We start from the raw sequence: 20,281 nt of genomic DNA on the forward strand, positions 1-20,281 counted from the left end.
AACATGTGTGAAACCTATGGTTTTTTAAGTGAATATATATATATATATACACACACACACATACATATAATCAATCAATCATGGAATTTGTATAGCGCACTACTCACCCGTAGGGTCTCAAGGCGCTGGGGGGGGGGGGGGGAACGTTACTGCTCGAACAGCCAGGTCTGAGTTGCTTCCTGAAGGCGAGGTGGTCCTGGGTTGTCCGGAGGTGGATGGGGAGGGAGTTCCATGTCTTGGCAGCCAGGTAGGAGAAGGATCTTCCTCCGGCGGTGGTTCTGCGGATGCGTGGAACGGCGGCGAGGGCGAGGCTGGCGGAGCGGAGCTGGCGGGTGGGCGTGTGGAAGGTCAGGCGGGTGTTGATGAGCTTGGGGCCCAGGTCGTGGAGGGCCTTGTGTGCATGGGTGAGGAGTCTGAAAGTGATCCTCTTGCTGACAGGGAGCCAGTGCAGGTCTCTCAGGTGTCCGGAGATGTGGCTGTGCAGGGGGATGTCCAGGACGAGTCGTGCTGAGGCGTTCTGGATTCGTTGGAGTTTCCTCTGGAGTTTGGCGGTGGTGCCGGCGTAGAGGGTGTTTCCGTAGTCCAGCCGGCTGGTGACGAGTGCCTGGGTGACCGTCTTCCTAGTCTCGGTGGGGATCCACCGGAAGATTTTTCAAAGCATGCGCAAGGTGTTGAAGCATGAAGATGAGACGGCGTTGACTTGTCTGGTCATCGACAGGGAGGAGTCCAGGATGAAGCCCAGGTTGCGTGCGTGGTTCGTTGGCTTGGGGGTGGTGCCCAGGGCAGGGGGCCACTAGGAGTCATCCCAGGCTGAGGGTGATGATCCCAGGATGAGGACCTCCGTCTTGTCAGAGTTCAGTTTCAGGCGGCTGTTCTTCATCCATTCGGCGACGTCTTTCATCCCTTCGTGTAGGCTGGCTCTGGCCATGGCTGGGTCGTTGGTGAGGGAGAGGATCAGCTGGGTGTCGTCGGCGTAGGTGATGATCTTGAGGTTGTGTTGGCGTGCGATGGTTGCGAGGGGGCGCATGTAAACGTTGAAGAGGGTGGGGCTGAGCGATGATCCCTGTGGAACGCCGCAGATGACCTCGGTGGCCGCTGACTGGAACGGGGGGAGGCGGACTCTTTGGGTTCTTCCGGCGAGGAATGAGATGATCCACTTCAGGGCCTTCTCCTGGATTCCAGTGTTGTTCAGTCGTTGCACTAGGGTGCGGTGGCAGACAGTGTTGAATGCTGTGGAGAGGTCCAAGAGGATGAGGGCCGCTGTTTCCCCATTGTCCAGTAGGGCTCTGATGTCGTCTGTGGCTGCGATGAGGGTGGTCTCCGTGCTGTGGTTGGCTCGGAAGCCGGACTGCGAGTGGTCGAGGGATCCGTTCGTCTCGAGGAAGTCGGCTAGCTGTTTGTTGACGGTCTTCTCGATGACTTTGGCAGGGAACGGGAGGAGCGAGATGGGGCAGAAGTTCTTGAGGTCGGTGGGGTCTCCTGAAGGTTTCTTCAGCAGGGCGCTGATCTCGGCGTGTTTCCAGCACTCCGGGTAGGTGGTGGTGTCGAAGGAGGCGTTGATGATGTCGCGAAGGTGGGGTGCCGTTGGCCTTGTTGAAAATGTGGTGTGGGAAGGAGTCCGTGGGGGATCCAGAGTGGATAGTGTTCATCGTCCGGGTTGTGTCTTCGGTGCTGACCGGGGTCCAGGTGCGGAGGGTGGAGTTGGGGGGCGTTGGTTCGGTGGTGGGGTTCGTGGTTGGAGGGCCGAAGCTGCTGTGTATGTCGGTGATCTTGTCGTGGAAGAAGGCGGCGAGTGAGTTGCAGGGTGTACAACCTTTACAACGCAACTTTTACAACGCACTACACTTACAACGCATTTTTTACAACGCAACATCCACTACAACGCATTCCATTACAACGCAGGACACTACAACGCATTTTTAAAAACTACCTTTACAACGCATTCCATTACAACGCATACTACCTTTACAACGCATACCATTACAACGCATAATATTACATTAAAACCCCTACACTATCCAACACTTACCCTACTGTTGCACCCCCTGGAGTTAGAATAGTAATTTTTACCCCTCTACTATCCAACACTTGCCCTACTGTTGCACCCCCTGGAGTTAGAATAGTAATTTTTACCCCTATACTATCCAACACTTGCCCTACTCTTGCACCCCCTGGAGTTAGAATAGTAATTTTTACCCCTATACTATCCAACACTTGCCCTACTGTTGCACCCCCTGGAGTTAGAATAGTAATTTTTACCCCTATACTATCCAACACTTGCCCTACTGTTGCACCCCCTGGAGTTAGAAATAGTAATTTTTACCCCTATACTATCCAACACTTGCCCTACTGGTGCACCCCCTGGAGTTAGAATAGTAATTTTTACCCCTATACTATCCAACACTTACCCTACTGTTGCACCCCCTGGAGTAAGAATAGTAATTTTTACCCCTATACTATCCAATACTTACCTTAAATGCAATGTAATTTTATGCGTTGTAATGGTATGCGTTGTAAAGGTAGTATGCGTTGTAATGGAATGCGTTGTAAAAGTAGTTTTTAAAAATGCGTTGTATTGTCCTGCGTTGTAATGGAATGCGTTGTAGTGGATGTTGCGTTGTAAAAAATGCGTTGTAAAGGTATGCGTTGTAATAGCATGCGTTGTAACGTCATACATCCAGTTGCAGAGGTCTTGCGAGGGAGTGATGTCGTTGTTTCCGGCGTCGGGGTTGGAGAGCTCTTTGACGATGTTGAAGAGTTCCTTGCTGTTGTGGGTGTTGTTGTCCAGATGTTCCTTGAAGGCTGTCTTCTTCGTGGCGCGGATCAGTTGGTGGTGTTTGCGGGTGGCGTGCTTGAGGGCAATCATGTTGTCTGTGGTCTGGTTGGTGCGCCAGGTAGCCTCCAGGGAGCGGCAGTTCTTCTTGGAGGTGATGAGTTCGTCGGTGAATCAAGATGCTTTCTTGCTGCCGTGTCTGCTGGGAGGGTTCTTCAGTGGTGCGAGGACATCAGCGCAGTTGGTGATCCACTGTGTGAGGTAGTTGGCGGCTTCGTTGGGGTCCGTTGAGCTGACGGGGGGGTTCTGGCTGAGGGAGGCGGTGAGCTGCTCGTCGGTGATCTTGTTCCAGCTCCTGCGAGGGGCCTGTTGTGTGCGTTGGTGGGTCGTAGTCCTTCTGAAGCTGAAGTGGACGCAGCTGTGGTCAGTCCACTGGAGTTTGGTGGAGTGGCTGAAGGCGACGTACTTGCTGGATGAGAAGATTGGGTCGAGCGTGTGGCCGGCGTAGTGGGTGGGGGTGGTAACCAGTTGCTTGAGTCCGAGGTTGGCAAGGTTGTCCAGCAGGGTGGCGGTGTTGTGGTCCTTGCTGTTCTCCAGGTGGAAGTTGAGGTCCCCCAGGAGGATGTAGTCGGTGGAGTTGATGGCGTGTGGGCTGACGAAGTCTGTGATGTCTTCGCTGAATCGTGTGCGTGGTCCCGGTGGCCTGTAGATGAGGGTGCCTCTGAGCGTGGTCTTGGGGTCGATGTGTATCTGGAAGTGAAGGTGTGCGGCGGAGGTGAAGGGGTCATCCGAGTTGGTCGTGATGCGGATGGTGTTCTTGTGGATGATGGCGATGCCACCTCCCGTCTGGTTGATGCGGTCCCTCCTGGTGATCTTGTAGCCATCTGGGATGGCGATGGCGACGTCGGGTGCTGAGGAGGCGTTCATCCAGGTTTCCGTCAGGAAGGCGATGTCTGGTGCTGTCGAGTCGAGGAGGTTCCAGAGTTCGACGGCATGCCTGTGGACAGAGCGGGTGTTGAGCAGGATGCACATCAGATGGTTGTTGCTGGGGCTTGGTTTGGCTGGTGCGGTGCGGGTTCGGAGGCAGGTGAAGCAGCAGGTTTGGCAGGTGAAGGGTCCGTGGGTGCGTTTCGGGGTGGCTCGGTAGCAGGCGGTGTTTCTGCCGGCGTTGAGTGGATGAAGGGTTGTGGTGTCATAGGTGAGTCGGGTGCGCTGGCGTCGGTGAGGGCCAGGGGGTCTGGCGTTGGGCGCGGACCAGGCGCGGACGTTCGCAGACGGGCTTGCCTTAGGCGCGCCAGCGGCGCGCCGGCAGCGCGGCTGCTGCGCGGCCTCCATATAAGGGGGAGAGGGAGGGAGGAGTAGCTGGGAGGTGGGAGCGGGGAGACCAATGGGAGAGGAGGGGGCGGGGCCGCAGTGGTCAGCGGCGGGAAAAAACGGGAAAAACGGTGGGAGAAACCGGCGAGGGACACTGGGGGAAGGGGGGATACAGAAGAGAAGGGGAGAGAGGGGGCACAAGGGGAACAAGGCTGGGAGCAAGAAAAAGGGGTACAGAAGAGAAGGGTTAGGGGTACAGCAGAGAGGCAGGAACCACAGAGGAACAGTCAGCCAGCGGGGGTGACCGGGCAGCAGCAGGCAGCTGACACAGGTGCAGGAGCAGCAGGGTCACAGACACACAGGGGGCTGCGTGGCGGTGAGGGGAGTGACCTGCCTGGTGACAGGGTCAAGGGTCGCATATACACACACACACACATACATTTGTATCTGCTATAGAAATCTATTGCATTATTTTATTTATCTTGCACTTAATAGGTAATCTTTCATTAGTTGTTCCTTTTTTGCTGTGTTGCTAACTTACTGCCATTATGTCAAAGGTCATGTAACAACACCTCCTCTAACATCATCGGGGTCAAAAAGTAATGTAATATCACTTCCTGCGATGTCATCAATGATTGAACAATTTCATGATGTCACTTCTTCCACCCCTGGCATTTTGGTGAATTAACGCCAACGAGCCCCACAAGGAAATGCCCAATTGAATAAAAAGCCTGTCCAGCCCTGGGGGCCACTGAAAAATAACCTTTTTCTATGACACACTATCCGCCTTCAAAATAAAATAAAAGTAGTAAAGAACCTAGTCACTGAGACAGCACTACGGCTCCAATGCCATCACCACATCACTGTAAGCATAAACCCCATTTGCCAGCTCCATTTCAAATACTGAATCTGCTTGGACGTCCTGTCTTTGAACTATAAATGTCTTTTTGGATTTAAAGTCACCTATGGGGTTATGTGATTCACTGGCATGATCCCGATAGCCTTATCCTCTGTACCAATCACTTAATGCTCTTACTCCCTCAATTATGTGAGGGAGAGAAAGTAGAATCCAGTCAGTAACACTGAGTTGGTTAAGAATTGTGCATATTGGTAAAGCCTCCATACCCAAGAATGTGGTGTGCAGTTTATAAATTGCCATTATATAACAAATATTACTATTACTTTAGTTACTATTTGTTGTTCTTAATTTTCCTAGTATTCCTTTAAGGGCACTCCTTACCTGTTTCTTTAAAATATTCAGGGTCTCATTTACAGTGTGGCAGTTAGGGTACCACTGCTGGTGACTGACAGAAAAAAATCAATAATGACCCCCACGCCCCAGCAGACCACTCTCAGGTTGTAGGGGTCATACTTTTTTTTGTTTTTAAGAGACACATTTCTGAAAAAACAAAAGGCTTGTGGAAGGCAACAGTGGCTTCCACCAAACATTGTGACACAGTGACAGCAGTTTCATTTAATGTACAAAGACAACTACGGGGTGGCGTTCATCTCTAAATTTGGCAGTGTTCATCAGTGTGGTGGAGATAATGTCTGCCACCACCTTGGCGGAAGGAGTACTGTCCGCAAAACTCTAAACCAGCCCCTTAATTATGGAGTTCCTTCCTTATCACCTATAGTTCATCTCCAACCTACTGCCCATCGGCCGCTGACCTCAGTTTCACTCCCAGGACCCTTGGTTGGCGAGGGAAGCACTTTGATGAGCTTGAATCTTTGATAATTTAATCCCTTAATCAATCCAATCAATCATTCAAGAAACCACGTTATCACTCATGTAATCACCCAATGAACCAGCAAACCAATCTAACAAATCAATTTAATAAGTAACAATAAATCTAATCAATTCAAAATCTAAATTCCCACTCATGAATTACATTTGTCTGCCCCAGAGAAGAGGAATCACCTACACACTGAAGATATTTTTGAATTATGCACAATGCTAGCAGAAATGCTGGCTGAACATTATTTCCCATATATATATATATATTTGGTTTACAGCCTTAATATGCAGCAAGCCTGCATGATCAAGTTCATGGCATGTAGGATTTCTTACCTTACGCACCTTTAATCTGTGACTCTCACATAGAACATAGGGCCTGATTTAGCGTTGGGCAGACAGAGTAAAGATAGACAAGGAGTCGGAGGACTTTATGTCCACCTACCTGTCTTTAGCTGGCTGCCAAACTGAGAGATATAATCCGGCCCGCAGGCATCTCTATACATTGGCAGGAACTGCCGCTGTGGCAGTGTCTTTTAATAGTGGAAAGGTTGGATGGACGGCTTCTTTATACTTGAGTGACTGCTGCCAAATTATAGCCAAAGTTATTTTTTTTATTTTTCAAAACAAACTCCAAAAGCAGAAGTTTTTGAAATATATGAAACTAATGCCTCCCCACACGCACCATGGACGTTTTATCCCTTGGTGAGGGGATTATTTATTTTTTCCTGTCCCTCATTACCAGGTCGTATCGGTTGGTGACGGACAGGAAAAAAGCACGTAACACTGTACACCTAAATAGGACAGACAGTGTTAGGTGCTTCCTCCAATGGCCCCTACTCTGTTGGAAAAAGGTTTACACTGACAGAGTAAATTTTACTCTCAGCATAAGCCAGTCAGTTGCCCGACTCAAAAGTGGGTGGGCTGAAAGAGTGTTTGGTATGGAGGGTACTCCACCGACATTGCAATAGAGTTCCCTCTCTGCCAATCTCAAAATTGGATCCAAAGTTCTTAATGCATGTTCCATCAGACTCTGCACTATTTTTAAATGCCTAATCACCTAATTAAAATGGGTATTTGCATTTTTTTGGTAATCCAGTAGAAGCATAAGGAAGGAAGCACGACAGTGTATCAGTTTGTTGATAATAAGCTGTGTTGCCAGATAGAAGCAAAGTTGGGTTATAGCTAGATTACATCTATGATACCAATTGAATTGTTATATATGGGAATCAAAGCTTAAACCATTGCCTCTGAGTCTACAGATGAAGGGTTCTCATTATACCTCCAAGCGCAGGGCTGTGACCTGAGATCTGCTCCCCAGTGTTATATGGAACAACTATGGTGAGGTTTGCATTTCGATCCCTCCTCTCTTGGTTGTTCAATTAATCTTCTAGCATGGGATCATCTCAAGAAAATGTTTTCTCGTTCCTGTTTCTCCACCTTAAGGCTTGCCTGGGATTTTCAGCAGAGACGTTAGCATAAGATCTCACACTTATAAATAAATGGCCTCCAATTAGCACATAAAAGCATTCTCTTTGGGAGAACAACATCTAGCTTCCAAGAAATGTTCAAGCTGCAAATCGAATTGCTTCAGCACAGTAATTTATTATCACAACATAATGACATAACTGGAGAACAACAATCTCCTGTGCACAAAGCAAAAATATTAAAAGGCAAACTCTGTCTATATTAACCCGATTATCCATTTTTTAACAAAAACTGAACAAAGAGTGTACAGTACCAGAATATTGTTATCAGAATTTGTTCTGACATAAATATTGTGTTCTGTATATCGTTTACCAAAATAATGCCCATCGGAATTGATAATAGAAAATTCACACCCATTATGACAGTATTTATATGAAGTATATTCAGGACACAATATTTATGTCAGACAATATTTCTGTGGATGATACTGTGACTTATGAGCATATGAAGGTAGAAGCCTGTTTATTAGTGCTCCAACTTTTGACAGATAAAGAAACAAAGACACAGGAAAAAAGATTTTCCAAGGATCATAAAACTGTGACCAAGTGGTAAAACCACATTAAGCACATAGGCCTGGTGTAGAGTTTGGCACACGGGTTACTCCATCACAAAGGTGAAGGATATCTTGTCAGCTGGATCACAAGTGCATTATACCCAATGGCACTTGTAATAGGGTGGACAGGATGTCTGTCCCCTTTGCGCCAAAGTAACCCATCCTCCGCACTAAATTGGGCCCTATAAGTTTAAAAGAGTACTCTTTTAAAATGTGTCACTTAGTCCAAAGTCATGTTGCTTTCATAAAACCAGAGTGGGTGACAATTGTCTATATTACTGTCTTCCACACTCCCAGAGATTTTATTACCTTACTCCGTGGATTAATTGCCTTTACTCATCCTATTAAATTCTAGGTAACTAGCAAACAGCTGAACACAAAGAGATCCACAGAAGGCTTTGGACAGAATTATAGAGATGGTAAACAAATACAGACCAGCTCCTAAGCCCTACCTACCTTTTAGAAAGGGAGATTCACAGTGTAGAATAGCAGCTCTCAAAGTAGGAACGAACTCCACTTAGTTTGCCAAAATATAACATTGTTCATACTGCTAATGAACTCCCCTTGTTTTTTAGAAATCTTTTTTGATTGGTTTTATATGATTCAACAAGATAATGCAAAACAGAAAAAGGAATGAGTCATAAACAGGCATTTTAACAAGTCTGCAAGTACTTAAGAAAAAAACAGAGCATGTATGTACCATGAACACAAAAAAATATATTTTAGTGACAGTCGATCAGTAAAGAAGCGAGAGCATCTCATGCCCTCATTGAAATAATTCAACCATGGTTCCATATTTCAGCACATATCTTCTGCACCCCAATAGCTTTACAAACACGTTCTTCTGTCATAGCACAGATGTCTATGCCCCTAGCCTATTCCTCCATCGTTTGGGGGATCTTCTTGTCTCCAGTGGTGGGCCAGATCTCTATTGGCTATCAAAAGGCCAATCACATTAAGAATGCATGTGTGACATGCACAACCCAAGTGATCCTTGATTCCTAAGACTGTTACCTTGGGGTCCGAAACCAACTTTCTTCCCACCACATTCCCCAGTGTTGTGCTCACTGTATGGCAGTATTTTGCAACTCTGGGGCACTGCACTGCCATATCATGCGGTAGTAAGTGCCAAGAGGAGAGAAGCACCTCTGCCAACTGGGAGTACTTTTTGTTTTCTTCGTAGTTTTATATAGCACAAACTTGACCCAAAGGTATCAGGTATCCGAGCGCTTTACATAATCACCAGTTGTGTTACACAAGGACACATTCGTTTCTGTTAAGCACGGGAGATTAAGTGCATTGCCCAGAATCCCAGAATGTTGAGCATCATTGCAGAGACTCGAACCCGGTTCACCAGATTTGAGATCGACTGCCCTAGCGGTTAGGCTACATCCTCTCCCCAGCTAGGCTACTTGCTTTCCCCATTCCCCATTGCTGTGAGGGGATGTAATATTATCTATGTAAATGCTTGAACTGAGTGAGGTGTAATCGGGTAGAGATGGCCAATATCCATAGAAACACCATCATCTAGTGTACCGAGATCTAGTTCACACCTCACTCGGAATTGGACACTAGAGATTTCTATAGCCATGAAATTCCTTATTCCCCAAAGACTCGACAACCAGTTTAGCTTTGAAAGGACTAACTTCTGGATGTGCAATCAGTTTACTTATGTAACTTCCTAGTGCGTACCTTAGTTGGGGTATCAGAAAAATTGGGTTCTATGCAATTGAAAGTATATAGATAGATGTTTGAACGTCCTGATACTGTCAGCCCGCACACATTCCCTAGCAGAGAAAAATTGTCATACCCCTATGATGAAAGCAGTCTAGTCCGGCCAGCTGAGAAACCAGGTGCCCCACCAAAGTGAGGACATCACGGTGTGTCTGGTGTATCAATGGCTATGTTTTAATGCGTCCTGCCAGCATTGGAGCAGTAGTCTAGTGACCGCTGGTAGAATTCTGGGAATTGCCTTGCCGCACAGTCAATAGAATAACTAGAATTTGTCGAGGCGGTCTAGCTCCAGTCTGTTTGGGGAAATCATCTCTGATACCAAATATCCAATTGTTAACTGCGATACTCTGGGAAGCCCAATAGTAGAGCCTAAGTCTGCTAAACTCACCTTTTTGATTTGGTTTCTGACCCTTGAGGCGAGATCACTGGTTCTAGAAAAAGGCTCTTGGTAGTTCCTTCACATGGTAGTAATCAGGCAAGTAAAAATATATTATGATAGACCGCAAAAATGAACACTGCCTAGCAAGGTGGACAGAGATTTAACAGGTTGGACTACATTCAGTGGTGGCTGGTGACATTTCAAAGTGGTGCTTTTACAGGTTGGACTACATTCAGTGGTGGCTGGTGACATTTCAAAGTGGTGAGGCGTAAAAGTTGAGGATGAATATTACATTGTGAGTGAGCCCGACCCACTATATGGGGGGGGAGGTGGGGGGGGGGGGGGGGGGTTGGTCGATTCTCCACTCGAGAGCGTTTGTAAAACATAAGTGACAAATCGGACCTTTTAAAACAATTTGGAGAAAGCAAGAAGGTTTTTAGAGCAATTGTGAATGTGTACTCTTGAAAAATGTAAACACATTAAATACTTGATGAAGCATGGAATGTGGTGAGGGCTCCAGGACTGGAACGGTCAACGGTAAACAGCAGAGAAATGGCGCCGGTTGGGGTCGAGTTATCCAGCTGTGAGGTGAGCGTGCATGACTGGAGTGGGAAAAATCCCAGCCTTTTCTTTGATGCCCATGCTACTCTTCCATTCTGGGCCTGAGGGTGCTGATGGAAAGTGCACGGGGTCTAGCGATCTGGACTGTCATGGACCTGCAGCATACATGAATAAAACACCAACTGAGTAAGTCTCTGCTCTATTTAAGCAGAGTTCTTCTGCAGTGCTTTAGTGTTGCAATAAACTATGTTCCCCTCACCATACAAGTTATCAGTTTAGCACCACATGTCCGACCAGCAAAACAGTGATGCTACATCTCGCATTACGCAAGTTCTGTTTGTCAACATTTCGAAACTTGTTGAGAAGCACTATATAAATTAAGTATTTATGTGGCTCATAGCTGAAAATAAAACGAAAATTCATGATCTCTTACTAAGCACACACACACATTTATGTAGACTGTGCACAGTACTGAAAGTAGCTCATGACATGGACATGCAGCTAAGCGAAGCAGCCCAAGTTCTGCTAGCTTTCATTAAATGAATGCTTCTACGGCTAGTTATGTGGCATGAAAAGCAATATGTTTGCTTTGCTGCTGTAGGACAAAATAAATATAGCTAAAGCCCTTGAAGCTCCCAACAAAACAAACCTCCCTTGAAATAGTCAAGAGTGAGCTGCACGTGCACAACTAGAGGATAACCTTTTGAAACGGGTTTGAACCACACAAAAGAAGAAAGCAGAGACAGTTCAGCAGGAGCCATTTATTAAGAGTTTGTTAATTAACAATAAGGATGTAAGTTGCAAACAAAATATGAAAATACTTTCCAATTAAAAAATGAGTAGCATACTAAAACGGTGTGCACCTGCAGTCCAGTATTAATGTCTCTGGGGCCCGATTCACAGAACTAACTTAAGACAAAATACTAAACTTACTACCATTTTGGTATTCACAGAAGGCCCTTACTCATTTTGGTATTCACAGAAGACACTTACTCATTTCGGTATTCACAGAAGTTAGGAGTCCTAACTTTAGGACTCCTAAATGTCTTCTGTGAATACCGAAAGTCTTAAAATTAGGATTTTTCTCAATTTAGTAGTAGTAAAGTTAGGACTCCTAACTTTAGGACTCCTAAATGCCTTCTGTGAATACTGAAAGCCTTAAATTAGGATTTTTCTCTGTTTAGTATTAGTAAAGTTAGGAGTCCTAACTTTAGGACTCCTAAACTGAGAAAAATCCTAATTTTAAGACATTCGGTATACAGGTGGTTAAAATTTGAAAAATGAAAGTTGAATGAGCCCTGAAATTACTCAAATTCATGATAGGTCTTGGAGAATTGCTTCGTCCTTTTGATTGCAGCAGGATCAAAAACATAAAAAATTAAATAAAAACGCCATACAAATGTATTCATGGCTGAAGGGTGACAAAGTAAGCGCTCCGTTGTTTGAATGTTCATGTACTTAACTTAAGACAAGGCAATTCATCACCTATAAGTCACACATCAATTAATTCGAATCTTGGCGGCACTACATGGATAGATCATGTTCCATTGAGCTGTGCTATACAACATTAAGCACAGTTGTAAAGTTAATAAACAAACATGTCGAGGATTCGTGGCATTGAGACATTCAGGCTCATAAAGAAGAAAACAATAAGGGATTGGGAAACCGGCGGAAAGACCCAGTGTCATTATTCTAATATTTACACTTCTCCAAAACACGGTGCATGCTGATTGACATCATTAGTTCAGAAGATATGCTATTTTTTTTTAAACTAGCCTGTTTTTAGGCCTGGCTGTGAAATCCGGCTCTGCTTGCAGAGTTTGTGGAGTTTTACCCACTCTGCAATCCGCGTAGTGCGCAGAGTTTTGAAAAATTCCGCAGAGTGAAGTTGTATTCTCACTTGCGCGTGGGAAAATGTGAGCTAGGAATATCTTACTCCAGTCAACCTTACGGCAAGATTTCTTTGAGTAGAACATCTACTCAAGCCGCAGAAAGAAGCAGCGCCCTCTTGCCCTGTGTGTGGTGCCATTTGCGCTAATTTTACAGTGCGGGACAAACACCTGGCCCTGAAAATCAGCTTGAACGACGCAACGTAACACACTCTGCTGCTTGCGGAACTCCGTGTAGCGTGGTGGAGTTTTTTGGTCACTTCACTGAGTAATGCGTAGCAAAACTCCCCAAACTCCGCCGATGTCTACCTCTTTCCTCAGGAGACGGCAGGATTCTTACCTGAATATTCTCTCAGAACGCCTGAGCTGCTTCTGCTCATGCATTGGTAAGAAACCACACTTTTTGTGACAATGCGTTGTTGTACAGCTCGTCCCTTTCATCCCCGCTTCCTCGTGTGAGTGACTAGAGAGGCTTAGGCACGTCTCCCTGTTGCGGCCGGCATGATTTGCAGGTGGGAGGGGGGGCAGCGCGGGAGTTCTCATGGGGGAACAGGAAGCAGGCAGCCTCCCTCCTCTCCTCTAAGCCAATCACAATGCTGCAATGGCAGCGTTGTGATTTGTCGGGACAACGACCAGCCAGACGCCTATGGGGAGGCCATTTTAGATAGGCCAGCGTGCGCATGACTGGTTTGGTCGGGCCCCAGAGGGCCGACCACACAGTCAGCACCCTCAGCAATGAGCAAGCCACTCCTCCCCTGCCCTAGAGCAGACCCGCCCACCTAACCACTCCCAACTAAACACTTCTGCTTTCTTGCAGTGCAAGAAGCAGAAACATAAAATGGTAGTTTTACCATTTTATATTTCTGCTTCTCGCACTGCGAGAAAGCAGTGGGGCGACGCTCCTCTGCCCTAGTGGAGGAGCCGCCCCTGACATCTCCTGAAACAGTCTCCATGCTGCTCCCTTGCTGTTTATGTTAGTAGACAGCATGAGAGCAGCATGAGAGTTGGCTCAGTCAGGTGAACCCAGCACTCTGTAGGAGACCTGGAGGCTGTAGCTGAAATCCCCTGGGCTCTTAACATTACGCAGGTAGGAAAGGGTTTAAGTGCGCATGCCGGGCTGGGCACCCCAAGGCACTTGTCCAACCTGATATGCACACTTCACCCCTAGGCCCAGCTGAACCTGCGTCAATTATGCCTCACCCACCCACATATGCCCTCATTACTGCAGAAGGCCACCTAAATAAGCCATGCTGAAATAAAAGCATTACGGCCAGGAAATAAAACATTGAATCATACATTTAATATGTGGCTGGGTGGCAACTAAACAGGGAGGCAATAGCCCGATGCTCTTATAGAGAAACTGCCCCTGACAACAAAATCATTGTGAGAGAAAGACACTTTAGTAAGTAAAGTTTTACAGTACATGGGAGGCAAGCACTGTCTGGCTAAAAACCTCAAAATAATTTCCCTATTAGATTGTAGTTGTTATGTCACTGCTCATTTGCAATAACAAAATGACATCGCCATTCTATGGTAATAACGTATTAGAGCTGAGTGCCGATGTCACAGTGCTGCTGCCAGAACTCGCTGACAGGAGGGGCTGGACCGGTTAACCAAAGGTAGCCCTGGCAAAAATGCTGAAACCAACTCCATTCTTTTCATCTCCTATCCCTTTACCTCCCTTTCCATCATTCTCTCCCTCTCTGTCTCTCCTTCTCCCATCTCTCTCTTCTCGCTCTCTGATCACTTTCTCTCTACATTCTCCTCCTTCGTTCTTTTCTTCTTTCTCTTGAAGTCTTCCCCTGCCTCCTGTAGTTAACCTGGAGATGGGGAAAATGACAGAGACACCAGGAGCGGCTCTGGGCTTTCAAAACCGGCCTGCAAGGTGGTAATGATCAGTGGAATAAAAAGGCCTGTCCAGCCCTGCTGACAGGGGCCTGCAAAGCACAATGTGAACTGTCTGTTGAGCACTACCTGAAAAGAAAGACTCTTTACGCGTTGTTTGCCAGCTGTAAAAAACACAACTAAACCATGACACCAAATGGATGACGGATGGGTGTTCAAAATTGAACAGAGATAAAATTGAGGTCCTTACTGTAGGAAACAAGCCCTCCCTTTAGAATGAACTCACCTTACCAGTCAACTTAGGGTCTCTCCCCACTCCCCCCCCGGCAGTAAAGAGCCTAGGGTTCTGGATAGACGAAAGGCTATCCATGGAAGTCCAGGCCAAGAAGTTAGGGGCCTGCTGCTTTGGACATCTTATTGCCCTAGAAAATATACTACGCTGGCTCCTAGTACTTTCACGCAGAGTGGTAGTTCAGGGTCGAATTAATTTAAGCCTGGATTATGGTATCTTCCTGTACCTGGGCGGTCCCAAATAATCAACCAACCGTCTGCAAGTAGCGCAGAATGCAGTGGCACATATACTTTTTAATATTCCCAAACGAACATCAGCAGCCCCCGCTTTGCCAGTGCGTCACTGGCTGCCAATCCAAAAGAGCATACAATTTGAATCTCTCTGTTTGGTCTATCACGCCATGTATAAGAAAGGCCTCCATCTCATCTAACTTCTCCAATCCTCTATGCACCAAATCATAACCTACAATTGGAGTGTCACAAACTAATCCTTGTCCCTAGGGTCAAGAAGCAAGAGGTGGTAGAAGTTCCTATACACATTTCTAGCCTCCAACCTAAGGAGCACACACCCTGTCCACATCAGGCTAGACATCTCCGGAGTTAGCACCAGGAAGCTACCTAAAAACCCATCTATTCTAACATCTATCAGGTATCCATCATCTTATAGCCGAGGTTTACCAGCGCTGGGAGGCCAGTTGGGTAGTCATGCACTATATATAAAGAAAAGCATAGGGCGCCATCAGAAATTTTTATTGAGAGCACCAATTTGTGTCGATATGTTAAAACGTCTTACAAGCCACCTCAGTTAACAACCTTGGTTAACTAAACTAAAACAGCTGCTTGCCAAAACTTATGAGCTGCATAGTATTTCTTTTATTTCTATGGTACATATTCAAAATATAATCTTCATAGCCGATAAGTCTTGGACGAAAGAGAGCATGACGCCAACAGTGTCATTTACAATGCTGTAGTAAGCATGATTAATGGTGTGTTGATCTATCACATAGCTGACCTATTTGTGGGGAAAAGTCTAATTTGAGGTGGATTTACTCGGTTAAGAATGTGGTAATGCTGAATTAAACAACCATAAATTGGGTCGACATTATGACCATAAAATATTTGTGGTAATTACGTTTACTGCTCATTGTTTCATATTTTTCCCCACAAAATCTGCAATTTGGAAGAAAAATCCCAGTGTAAAAGTTCTTGCCATTTAGAGGGCTTTACCTCTTGATTTTTTGTGACACTCTATCTGAGGTTGCAACTGCCTCTACTGTTTTCTTCCCTACGTTATTAAGACAATGAAAGCACCATGAAGGAACTTTATCTGTAAGATCAAGGAACTCGTTTGTGACTTGCAATTTCCTTGTAACATACAATAGTAGGCTCCTTTATCCAATATATTTATGTATCAGTTATTTATGACTATTTAACACTGTGTGTAACCTTTCTGTTACAGCAGAGCGCTAGTGCAGATGATAAGTATACAGCTAGATGACAGTAAATGACAAAGAGTCTATTTGACTAGAGTGGATTACCGTGTCAGGCATTTCTCGAGTAAAGCCTCTGGTCTGTGTGGAATTCATTTAAAAAGCAGATGACAATAGTTCCTTTTTCAGGCACCTTCTGAAACAGTTGTAGTTTGTTTCAGATCTCAAGGTAAGTGTTCCACTGTTTTGGACCTTATACTCCCAGGGTTCTTCTTCTGTGTTTCATCATCTGTAACGATCATTAAAGGTTCAAGTGGGTGGTTGAAGATCAGAGGTTTCTAGCTGGGGTATAGTGTGCCCTAGTATGCTTTATGGATGGTGGAGAGACCCTCCAGTTGATCCTGCCTTTGACTGGAAGCCACAAAGGAGCTCCCATGGTGGCTTGATGTGGCCACGCTTGAGAAGGTTAAACCATCTTCTGGATGCCTCTTTCTGTAGTTTTTAGTTTGATAATGAGTTTTTTGGGAAGACCACTGTAGACAATATGGCTGTAATTGGGGTAAGGCAGGACAAGGGCTCCTGTCAGCTCCACACAGTGGTTAGTTTGGAGTAGTGGGTGGATTTCACAGTAGGGCGAGTTGGAGGTTGATTCCTTTAACCAATGCATGGACTTGGTGAGAGAATGAAAGTTCAGAATCAAACTTGACCTCAAAATTGATTATCTCAATCTTAGCTCTAATAATGCAGAGTAAGTTCGGTTTCATCAAATGGAGCACATGGTCAAACACGAGGTCAGGGATTTAGAATTGTTTGATGTGTTATTCTATATAAGTGGATTAGCATGTCGTCTGAGTACATTTGGAAGTACTCCTGATACTTCTGTAATGTCTATGGTTTTAAGGCTAATTTAAGGCTAATTTGCAAATGGAAAAACCTCACGGAAGGTCTGGTGTGAACAAAATGGTCCACTTTTTATAGCACCTACGACAAGTCTTAAGGCTTGTGCTACACGCACCCTGTTTCAAAACACAAGGGAACTAAGACGTAGGCAGATAATGTGATTCTCTCAAGGGCACTAAATCTTTGGTCAAGTGAGGCAGCAGGATGAAAACTTCAGTGTTTTCTTTCCAAAGCCACTTATCCTACTTCTTCAACTATGGCATTAAGGTTGCTAGTTTGACTACCAAGTTTGGATTGTTTCCTGGTATCTCAAGATTTGCCGAATGTCAATGCCATCGACCTACCATAATATTGATGTCATTACGTCCACCTAAATGCTTTCTTGTAGGGTAAGTACCTACCTACACTTACCCTGAGTTGTGTCTCCAGTTTTAACCTGCTCATCTTGAAGATCCAGTAGGAATCATGCAAATGGGTGTTACATCACCAATGTCACTGGAAAGTCTGGGACTAACATGCCATATTATGTGGGCAGTGGCCAGTTTTGTGTCAGATGCGCTGATCTCTCCATTTTCTCTCTTTTTAGGATCTGTTTAGTAAATCTGACCCCTTTCTGGAGATCTATCGAGTGAATGATGATCAGACTGAGCAGCTGGTCTACAGGACAGAGGTGAGTGACAGTGGCCCAGGTGCCCATATCTGGCATGCAATGGATGTACATATATAGTGTTGAAGCAAGTATTTCCAGCAAAGAGAAGCAAGCACGCTACCAAGTTCCTTATCAATTCTCTTGAAATGCCCTAGGTTGGTGGGTGAGGGGTCTTTTAAAGAAACCTAAAGGCGTTTTTTCACACCCAGTGTGAAGGGCATCTCGAAAGAATTAATAATGCACTTGATAGCCTGCTTGCTTCTCTTTGTCGGAAACATTGATATGGGAAGGTGAGTGAGCTCCTACTTCTTACTCTCTTCTTTCTTACCCTTTTTGATGCAATAGCCATCTATTGTGCCCATGTGTGACATTAAGGGAGCACGTGGGAAAGAAAGGGACAGACCCTAAAGCAAAATAAAAGTGTAGAACTCTCCAACATATCACCCTGTGCTTCATCGATCAAGCTTATGAAAACCATTGGTCCACTGGATGCAGCGCTTGGCAACTGTTGACGCCTCTGCCAGTGGTTGAACACTGAGCTGTGCTACTGTTGATTTGATGTATCTTGTGGCTTAAGGGTAATGCTGGCTAGTAATTTAAAGTGACTTGAAATTCGTGTAATAACGAAAAATGCCTGATTGGAATCAAGGCTGAATATGGTCTAGCATCTTCAAAGGATCCAGCTGCAATACAAGACATTGCACATCTCAACAGGAGACATGACGTCTTCCTTGCTCAGCCCTTTAGTAACATTTGACCTGTCAGCTCAAGGAGACACTTCCCCATTGAACTCTCACTACATCCTGCATTGGTGGTAATGCTGAATTTTCCCCACATATATTTCTGGTGAAAAATACCGCACACACTGAATATTGAGCTTATAATGGGGGATAGCATGTAGGATTACTATGGAATCCTCCATCGGCGGTGCAGAACTTTGAATGCAGAGGTAATACCTTACCCGGGAAATCCTGCTTCTCAAAGTTTTTGTATTTACCAGGGGATGTATTACCTCTCTAAGTATGGGCCACTCGGTATGAGGCCTTTTGATTACCGGCCCTCTGCTCTGTAGATACACTGTTATTGCAAATTTGTAATATACTTTCTTCCAGTGTCAATCATGGCCCGAAAATGTAAATTTTAGCTAACCTGTTCTGTCTCTCTTCTATTGTGGTTCAAGAAGGAGCAGAAATAAAATCTCGTCCTGCTGAATGCGCTCGATATCAAACATCTCACTTCTACACAAAAAACCTGCGTACGGATGTATTATTTGGGGTGAAATATGCAAAATTATAATTATGAATTAATCACATGAATATCAACAAAATTGTACATTTTTTCTGTATTTTTGTATCTCTTAAGTTTCGAATTTCTCAAACAGAAATGATGGACTAAGGTCCCCGCAAACAGTCCATATTAGACTGTGTAAATTATTCCCAGATATGCACAAAAAGAAAATACACCTGTAAACGTGAATTGATTGCTGTTTGAAGTCCCTGCGAGTGATGTTTGGTAGAACGTTTGTAATTCCAGTTAAGTGCCTGAACTGTCCAGTTAAAGTTAATGCCGTACTATCAGCTAGTATTGGTAGCTTTTCCATTAAAAGAATTGTAGTTGTGTTGTTAAACATGTTGCACTGTTCAATTAAAGCTGCTGCAGTGCCGCCTGAAAGTGACTCACTTTACAGTCAGAACTGCAGGGGTGCCTCTAATGTTGGTCCTGCTTACTTTGTAGTGCTGCGTTGTCACACTGGAACCATTGCAGCACAGTTGGCAACTGTTAAGTGTCCTTAGATGAATCGCTATGCTGTTTGTAGGTATCGGCGTTGTCCATTTAGAGGTAATGCACAGCTGCTTGCAAGTTCTGGCACTAACCAGAAGAAAAGCTCTGTTGCAGGTAATCTCCTGTATCATTAGAGATATTTAAGTATCAATCAATCAATCAATCAATCAATCAATTAATCAGGGAATTGTAAGCGCACTACTCACCCGCGAGGGTCTCAAGGCACTGGGGGGGTGGTTGATCAGCTGAAAAGCCAGGTTTTGAGTAACCCTTCGTGTAGTGGGACTACGCGGAGTGCCACGGAGTTGGCAACAAACTCCGTGGAACTCCGCGTAGCTCTGCTATGCTGCCCGCCACCACCCTCCTTTTAATATATAACTCAAAAGTACATTAAAGCAAGTTAAAAATACTTACGTTTTAACCGCGGCGTCCCAGGGTTGCCCTTCTCCTCTTATTCGCCATTAGAAATACTGATAAGAAAACTGCGCAAGTGTACATGCCCGTGCATGCGTATTTCTTACGAGAAATGCGCATGCGCAGGTGTGCGTGCATGCACAGTTTTCTTATCAGTATTTCTACTGGCGAAGAAGAGGAGAAGGGTAGCCTGGGGACATTGCGGTTAAAAGGTAAGTCTTTTTAACTTGCTTTAATGTACTTTTAAGTTATATTATTAATAGGGGGCGTGGAGGCGGGCCAACTCCGCCCGCTGCCGAGTGTGCTGAGTTTTGCCTATTCCGTGTTCTTCGTGGAACGTGCAATAGGCAAAACTCGGCAAACTCCACGGGCAGGACGGAGTTCTCCACCCACAGTTAGTTTTGAGTGTCTTTCTGAAGACGCTCAGGGAGGGGGCGCGTCTGATGTCGATCGGGAGCTCGTTCCAAGTCTTGGTCGCAATGTGGGAGAAGTCTCTTCCTCCTGTACTGGCTCTGCAGATGCACAGGGTGTCAGCGAGGGCGCG

The 20,281-nt window shown here is 45.5% G+C and overlaps 1 protein-coding gene across 1 annotated transcript in view; it reads left to right on the forward strand.

Annotated features, from left to right (window-relative positions):
• LOC146780101 (copine-7-like) overlaps positions 1–20,281 on the forward strand; it is a 657,204-nt gene that overhangs the window by 467,266 nt on the left and 169,657 nt on the right. Inside the window, exon 6 of the mRNA XM_085636916.1 lies at positions 17,479–17,562. Within this exon, the coding sequence (XP_085493042.1) occupies positions 17,479–17,562 (84 nt within the window). The remainder of the gene's footprint in view (positions 1–17,478; positions 17,563–20,281) is intronic.

This window comes from Triturus cristatus, chromosome 12 (genome assembly GCF_964204655.1).
Source record: "Triturus cristatus chromosome 12, aTriCri1.1, whole genome shotgun sequence".
Taxonomy (NCBI): Eukaryota; Metazoa; Chordata; class Amphibia; order Caudata; family Salamandridae; genus Triturus; species Triturus cristatus.